We start from the raw sequence: 9034 nt of genomic DNA on the forward strand, positions 1-9034 counted from the left end.
GGTCACCTGATGAAGACGTTGGGATGTCTACTCATATTTCCAGCATTCTAAAAATTGTGACAATTACATTATACAGCATGGTTTCCATTCTCGGGATTATCGGGAATGGATTAGTCATCTGGATTGCCGGATTCCGGATGAAGAAGACGATCAGTTCTGTGTGGTTCCTCCACTTGGCCATCGCTGATCTCTTGTGCTGCGCTTCTATCCCTCTCAGCATTGTAGATGTAGCTGACATCTCCTTACACATCTCACACATCTCAGCCAACGTGCACATTCCCTGTATAGTGATCACTATTATGTTTCCTTTAAACATGAGCGCCAGTGTCCTCCTCCTGACGGCCATGAGTATTGATCGCTGGGTATCGGTCATGTGGCCATTTTGGGCTAAAGTCCATAGGACACAGAAACGAGTGAGAATCACTGCAGGAATTATCTGGGCGATGAGTTTGCTCATGACTTGTTTGGCTCTTTACGGTACGGCTTGGTGCATGTACAACGTCAAAAATTTGGAATATTCAAATAACATCAGTTTATGGATGGAATTATTTATTCTCTTTGTGATCCCTTTCCTCATCATCTCCACCAGTTATGTCACCATTTTCCTCAAACTTAGAAAAAGTAAGAGACCCCAGAGATCTCAGAGACCCTACAGGATCATCACCGCTGTTATATTGTGTTTCTTCATCTGCTGGGCTCCGTATCACATTCGGCCACTAATTTTTGTGATGGGTAAAAACAATGAACTTCAAGTTGGCGTAGTGGATTCTATAAGTAAATTTTTGGCTTATCTTAATAGTTGTATCAACCCAATCATTTATGTTTTTATGGGTCAAGATTTCAGACACAGTTTCCTGAGATCCATCCCCTTCATAGTAGAAAGAGCCATACGTGACCCTCCTGATGACCCCTGCGGAGAACGAGAGGATTGTGAACCTGCAGTAAATACAGATCTATAAAATATATTTCTTTTTAGCCATGAAGAACCCAAAACTCACACATTCCATACAGAATTTTGGTACGTAGCTGAATAAGGGTCATAACTTCTTTTTGCTACACTAAAAGTTTTTGCAACATCTTTTATATGACACGTGAGGCTAGTTAAAGCTTAACAGAAGGAGATTTTTTCATTTTCTTTTTGGGGTTAAATTTACAAAAAGGTGAAAAAATTGTCTTTTTTGAGTGTATATATATAAATATATATATATATATATATATATATATATATATATATATATATTGTGGGGAATTGCTCTGGTAGATGCTTTGTAGCAGTGCAGGAAGCAGGGACACACGCAGGGTTAAAGTCCCATCGGGTTTGGGGATTAAAACAATTGGACTGGCCCACTCACTTTTGGACTCCTCAATAACCCCTAGCTTCAGCATCTTCTGAACCTCCTCTGAAATGGTCTGTCTAAGAGCCTCAGGGACTCGGTACGGCCTTGATCTTACCTTTTCCCCTGGCTCAGTGACAATATCATGTTTAATTACAGATGTGTAACCAGGCAACTCTGAGAACACATCTGTATTCCTTACTACAAACTCTCGAGCTTCTCGCTGTTGTCCTTTTTGTAAGGGTATCGGCTATTCGCACTTCTGCATCTGCTGCAGGCTTATCTGCAGCCTGTGAGGGTATCGCAGGAAGTGGACTAGCCAGAACCATCACTGTATGCAGACTCTCTCTGTCTTTCCAGGACTTTAACAGATTTACATGATAAGTCTGCTCAGGTTTTCTCCATACGGGCTGACGTATCCTGTAGTTTACCTCTCCTACCTTCTCTAGCACCTCATATGGTCCTTGCCACTTAGCGAGAAACTTACTTTGCACAGTGGGGACTAGCACAAGTACCCCATCACCGGGATTAAAGGTCCTTACTTTTGCTGACCTGTTATAAACCCGGGGGGTTCCTTGTGCCTCCTCCATATGCTCCTTGACTATGGGCATGACGGCCGCCACCCTGTCCTGCATATCTATTACACTTTTGTGGGGGGTGGGCTCTTGTTCCCATGTCTCCTTGGCTATGTCCAGGAGACCCCTGGGATGTCTGCCATACACTAACTCAAACGGTGAAAACCCAGTAGAGGCTTGTGGGACCTCTCGGATGGTGAACATTAAATATGGCAACAGTACATCCCAGTCCTTCCCATCCTTGTTCACAACCTTTTTTAACATACTCTTTAGAGTTTTGTTGAACCGTTCCACCAATCCATCCATCTGAGGATGGTACACAGAGGTGCGTAACTGTTTAATATTAAAGAGCCGACATAGCTCCTTGTTTACCTTTGACATAAAAGGGGTCCCCTGATTTGTGAGGATCTCCTTGGGCAGTCCCACCCGTCAAAACATGGCAAACAATTCCTTAGCAATTAGTTTCGCAGAAGTGTGCCGTAGTGGGATGGCCTCAAGATATCGAGTAGCATAGTCCATGACTACCAAGATATGCTGCTGCCCCCGAGCGGATTTAACCAGGAGACCCACCAAATCCATAGCGACCCTTTCAAAGGTTACCTCAATAATTGGCTTTGAAGGTGTACCATGGGAGCATGCAATTGACACTCAGGGAAAGTTTCACAATTCCTTTTTACCCTATCCTACACTCCGGGCCAATAAAAACGCTGGATGCAAGATGCGTTCCAGTGTTTTTGTGGTACCTAGGTGCCCTCCCATCACATCCTTATGGGCAAGGTCTAATACCATCTGACGATATGGCTGAGGAACCATTAACTGCTCCCGGGTTTCACTGTGCACCTTATCAATTCGGTACAACAAGTCTTGATTAACAATCATTCTAGGAAACAACTTTTCCGCACCTGGGTGTTGAGGTACTCCATTAATCTCCACTACGTTTTCTCTGGCGCGGATCAGAGTGGGGTCCTGGAGTTGTGCAGTACCAAAGTTGTCACGGGACTCCTCCAGATCTGACAACTGTGGCCCTGTCACTACCTCTTCAGTTTCGCCAATTGTGCGCCCTGTGTCTGTCTTGGGGTCTATGAGGGACCCATTAATCAAGGTCACCCAACTACCTCAGTCCAGCAGGGCCAACGCAGAGTCGGGGCTAGTAGCTTTGTAGACAGGGGCAGCATAGAGAGAAACCCTTCTGGCGAACTGCAGTCCATGGGCTCTGAGAAATTGGGTCAATGGGCTGCAATATGACCTGGCTCATGGCAAGTCCAACAGGTGGGAACCTCCCCCCTCCTCCTCCCCTGGGGTACATCCCGGACATGGGAAGTTGTCTTGACCCGAGGACTCATGGGTGCCTTAGAGCCCACCCTGGTATAAGGGGCTCCCTTTTTTAGGGACTGGGTAGCACAAAATCTCTCCACCAACCCCACCAGTGCCTCAGCATCAGATGGGTCCCCGGGTCCCACCCATTGCTGGATCTCACCCGGCAAGGCCCTCAGGAAACGGTCCAAAACAACTATCTCCACAATCTGGGCTGCGGTTGATGTGTCCGGCTGGAGCCACTTACGGACCAAGTCAATCAGTTGGTGCATCTGTCCCCTCGGTGGTAGCGCCTCCTGGTAACTCCAGCTGTGCACTCTTTGAGCGCGTAAATGCAGATCCACTCCTAGTCGGGCCAAAATCTCTGCCTTTACCTTGGGGTAGTCCTGGGCATCTTCCTCACTCAGATCATAGTATGCCTGCTGGGGATCAGCGACGAGGAAGGGGGCCAACACCTCTGCCCAGTATTGCTGTGGCAACCTCTCACGGGTGGCCACCCTCTCAAACCCTGTCAGATAAGCCTCCACATTGTCCTCGGCTGTCATCTTTGTCATGGCTTTACGGACCTCTTTACTGGGGTCCTTCACAGTCATCGCTGGGACAGTCCTTTGCTGAGCAGCTGCTAGGGCTGTCACCCGCTGCAGCAACAATCTGTTTGTTTCATGCTGCTGCAAGTTGGCTTCCTCATGCCTTTGTTGTTGCTGCATGTTGGCTTGCTGCTGAGCCGCTATGGCCTGTTGCTGCTCAGCAATTGTCCTCTCCTGCCTTTCCTGCTTCTGCAAGTTGGCCTGCTGCTGAGCCGCCATGGCCTGTTGCTGCGCAGCAATTGCCTCCTCATGCCTTTTCTGTTGCTGCATGTTGGCTTGTTGCTGAGCCGCTATGGCCTGTTGCTGCTGAACTGCCATGGCCTGTTGCTAAGCCGCCATAGCTTGTTGCTACTGCACATTGGACTGGACAAGCTGCTTTATTAACTCTTCCATGGCTGTGGCTTGCAGCTTCAGCGCTGTCGACATCCAGGACATGCAACTGTGTACTTCACTGCACTTTGCCTGCTCCAATCCACCATGTGTGGGGAATTGCTCCAGTAGATGCTTTGTAGCAGTGCAGGAAGCAGGGACACACGCAGGGTTAAAGTCCAAAAATCAAGTGTTTATTCACACTTCCTTGACAAAACACAAATTCAGCCTTGGCTTAGGCACATACAAAATACCAAAAATAAACCCTGCCCGGCTGGGCACTGCCTAATACAATTTCAGATCCTAGCTATACGGGTACCAGGCTGCCTGGCACACTCTTGGCCAGCAGTAGTACAGGAGGCACGCAGTTACCTTTGCTATGTGAACTCAGTCTTAGCCTTCAGCTCTCCAGGTAGTGCCTCTCCTACTGCTTCTGGCCTGCAGACTAAATCAGGATCTAACAAGGTTTGTGACCCGCACCTGTGGGCTATACAAAAGCCCAGGACCGTAGCCCGGGAGGAGTAGGAGTCCCACTACCAGCCTACCCCTACTCCTTAATAAGCAGCCCAGTACAGACATTACCAATGTGTCCATGTTAGCTAGGCCAACATCGACCAAACAGACTATTCGTGCTTACTATATGTCTGCATTAACCCTTGGGTTACTGCAGACAGATCCAGGGCTTTTACCACCTGCATTTTATCTGCCTGTAAGACAGATAGTGGTTTTCCCACACAACACCTCTTTCTTTCTCACTATATATATATATATATAATTACCATATATTCTCGAGTATAAGCCGACCTGGGAATAAGCCGAGGCCCTTATTTTTACCACAAAAAGCTGGGAAAGCCTATTGACTCAAGTATAAGCCAAGGGCAGGGAATGCATTTGTCACAGCCTCCCAGTATATAGCCAGCCAGCCCCTGCCCCATAGAATATAGCCAGAACCTGCCCCCCGGTATATAGCCAGCCCCCTGACCCAGTATATAGCCAGCCCCCTGCCCCAGTATATAGCCAGCACCTGCTCCCCCAGTATATAGCCAGCCAGTCCATATCCCCCAGTATATAGCCAGCCCCCCATCCCAGTATATAGCCAGCATCCCTTTCCCCCCCAGTATGTAGCCTGCAGCCCTGCCCACCCAGTATATAGCCAGCAGCCCCTGCCCCAGTATTAAGCCAGCAGCCCCTGCTCCAGTATACAGCCTGCAGCCCCTGCCCCATTATATAGCCTGCAGCCCCTGCCCCAGTATATAGCCAGCAGCCCCGCCACAGTTTATAGCCAATCCCCTGTCCCGTCATACAGCCGGCTCCCCATTTCCCGTCGTGCAGCCAGTTGATTAAAAAAAAAAATACAGAAATAAAAACTCACCTTTCTGGCTGCCTCTCCGGGTCTTCTGTGCGATCAGTCCGTCAACGGCAGGTCTGTGCGGCGCACAGCTCTGACGTCAGCCGCCAGAAAGCTGCCACACATTAAGAGTATGTGCCGGCTGCCAACACACACAATACCACAATCCGTGTGTGCCAGACGGATCGCACAGAAGACCTGCAGGGGCCGCCGGAAATTGAGAGTTTTGATTTATTTACTTTTTTTTTTACTCCAGTATAAACCGAGTTTGAGTTTTTCAGCACATTTTTTGTGCTGAAAAACTCGGCTTATATCCGAGTATATATATATATATATTTTATTTTATGATTGATCTCAAAATGAACAATATATTAATTCCTTATTTTGATATGTATTTATTAGAGATGAGCGAGTATACTCGTCGGAGCTTGATGCTCGTTCGAGTATTAGGGTACTCAAAACAGCTCGTTCCTCGGATGAGTATTTCCCCTGCTCGAGATCGAGCATTTAATTAAGAAAAGACAGTGAAGAACAGTGAAGAATAGAATAAAAACAGTGACCACAGTGACCACAGGATCATTTAAGTGAATAACACAGTGAAAAACAGTGAAGAATAGATTACAGATGTTCGGCACATCTGGTAACTTGTCGGAAGATACGCGTGGGGAGCAGGACAGAGACATCGGGGAGCAGCACAGAAAAATCGGGGAGCAGGACAGAGACATCGGGGAGAGGGACAGAGACATCGGGGAACAGGACAGAGACATTGGGGGACAGCACAGAGACATCAGGGAGCAGCACAGAAACATCGGGGAGCAGCACAGAGACACAAGGGAGGAGAGAGACATCGGGAAAAAGAACATAGACATCGGGGAACAGGACAGAGACATAGGGAAGGGTAGAGAAATCGGGAAGGGCAGAGAGATCGGGGAGACTTCAGTGGAAGAAGAGGAGCGGATCCTGGGACAGCGCATCCAGGAGATCAGCACCAAGGACAGAGACATCGGGGAGACTCCAGACCCTGCAATCAGGTAAATCTGCTGTGTGTGAATGGGGGTCTCACAGGAGAAGATCCCGAGGTCTCAGACACTTGCTGAAAGCTCAGAGAGAAAGTTGCAGATAAGAGATGACAGGACAAGTTATAAGAGGGGTTCACCAGGAGAGGGGGGAAAGGCATAGAGGGTGAGGTATGGAAACATCTGCAATGTGTTCTTCACACATATATATTGTTCTTCACATACTATTTTGTTCGCACCGTTCCGCGCGTATCTCCCGACAAGTAAGCAGATGTGCCGAACATCTGCAATCTATTCTTCACTGTGTTTTTCACTTAAATGATCCTGTGTTCACTGTTTTTATTCTATTCTTCACTGTTCTTCACATCTGATAACTTGTCGGGAGATAATATACGCGCGGAACAGTGAAGAATAGATTGCAGATGTTTCCATACATCTGATAACTTATCAGAAGACATTCTTTTTCAATTAAATAACACATTTTATTCCCGAACCATGGTCCCTTTGAAAAATGCTCGAGTCTCCCATTGACTTCAATGGGGCTCATTATTCGAGCATCAGGAAAAGTTTGTCTCGAATAACGAGCACTCGAGCATTTTAGTGCTCGCTCATCTCTAGTATTTATCTACATTTATTTATATATTTATATTTATTAACATTTTTTTTTTAATTTTTCACTTACTTTTTTTCTCCTGTAACTGGGGTATCTATAAGAGCTCCAGTTAGAGAGAAACAACCCCCTGTTGCTGATCAGACCCACCAGCTCTGATTAACCCCTGGAGACCTGGTGATCACATGACGACAGGTCTATAGAGGCAGTGGCAGAGAATACAGAGTAGGCAGAGAATACACATTCTGCCATGGATCTCTGACTGCGTCTGACAGACGGCCACTGCAATTACCGCAGGGGAAACTGCAATGATGTAGAAAGACATTACTTATGACATCTAAAGTCAGAGGGGAGTGAAAATATATCAATGGCTTAAGTACCGGAATATTGTATACATGTAATGTCCGTGGCAAAACGTCCCTCTATCCCCATTTGGCAGAATAGTTGGCGTTAATTTGTGTGCGAACTGTGGCTTGGACTAACGGAGCCACTCCCTGATCCTTGCATTTCAGCTCTGCCCAGCAAGGGTTACTAGCCTGATTGACAGTCCCTCTGGTGTCCTGCTGGAGGCGTGTCCGGGAACTGCCTTATATACCTGCCTACTCCCATCAGACCTTGCTGGTTATTCAGTCTCCTGTGTATCTAGTGCTCTTGTGTTTCTTGCTATTCTGTGTACTGACTTCTGCTTTGCCTAGTGACCATTCTACTTGCTATACGATTATGTACCTTTGTCGCCATCTTGGCTTTGACCCATTTTGTTTTACTCCACTTGTCAGTCTGTATCTGTTGTTTGTCCCTCAGTATCATTTATCTTCTAGTGTGGCCTCACTGACCTATATTGATAATAGTGAATTTGAGGTCCTCAAGTTTATGGCCTGCTTCAGCTTTCAATTTGCTTTCTTATTAAGTGTTTAGGGTTTCCTCTCTTAATAAATTTTTTTTTGTCCATAGTCAATAACTCAGTCTCTTATTTATCCTTCTCATCTACAATCCTTTTCACCCTGAGTAATTGACTAAAGGGCAAGGAACGTACCGTTCCCCTTGGGTGTAGGAGTATGGCAACACAATGGGGCAGATTTACTTACCCGGCCCATTCGCGATCCAGCGGCACGTTCTCTGCACAGGATTCGGGTCCGGACGGGATTTATGAAGGTAGTTCCTCCTCCGTCCACCAGGTGGTGCTGCTGCGCTGAAAATCATCTGAACGCGCCGGAATACACCGAGCTGGACCAGGTGAAAGTAAGCGCTTCCCAAGCGGCACATTTTCGTTTTTTAAATGCGGCGGTTTCTCCGAATACGTCGGGTCTTTGTTCGGCCACGCCCCCCGATTTCCGTCGCGCGTATGCCGGCGCCGATGCGCCACAATCCGATCGCGTGCGCTAAAATCCCGGGGCAATTCAGGTACAATCGGCGCAAATCGAAAATATTCGGATAACACGTCGGGAAAACGCGAATCGGGCCCTTAGTAAATGACCCCCAATCTGTTGGCTTCACAAATCCGGTTTTCAGACTATTGCTCATCACATACACATTAGTGTCCAAAACTTGTAAAGTTGAATCCGAGACCACTATTGTAAATTTTATGCCAGGATCAATGTCTCCTCCAAATCGGCCATCACGATATTCACATAAGCTGGGGCCACATTGGACCCCATAGCCGTTCCCCTTAACTGTCCCAAAATTTGCTCATTAAACATAAAATAGTTACATGTAAGAATAATTTCAAGAAAAAAAAATCACATAGTGTAGGTTCCATATCATTTTTACAGATACAGTTCAAAACAATTCAAAACTAGATCATTGACCTTGGAGTCGACCACCCCCACACCCTGGCAGTGGTGGCCACACATGCACTACTGAGCTCTGCATGACCACCTGGAT

General features: G+C 47.0%; 1 protein-coding gene across 1 annotated transcript; it reads left to right on the plus strand.

Annotated features, from left to right (window-relative positions):
* Positions 1 to 77: 77 nt before the first annotated feature.
* On the plus strand, positions 78 to 959 carry LOC140065277 (C3a anaphylatoxin chemotactic receptor-like). The gene has a single exon (XM_072112874.1). The coding sequence runs from the start codon at positions 78 to 80 to the stop codon at positions 957 to 959; it is 882 nt and encodes a 293-aa protein (XP_071968975.1).
* Positions 960 to 9034: the final 8075 nt, after the last annotated feature.

Source organism: Engystomops pustulosus, chromosome 6, assembly GCF_040894005.1.
Source record: "Engystomops pustulosus chromosome 6, aEngPut4.maternal, whole genome shotgun sequence".
Classification (NCBI taxonomy): domain Eukaryota; kingdom Metazoa; phylum Chordata; class Amphibia; order Anura; family Leptodactylidae; genus Engystomops; species Engystomops pustulosus.

Bases quoted from the DNA above. Each gene is read 5' to 3' on its own strand.
- LOC140065277 (XM_072112874.1), top strand. From the start codon at position 78: ATGGTTTCCATTCTCGGGATTATCGGGAATGGATTAGTCATCTGGATT.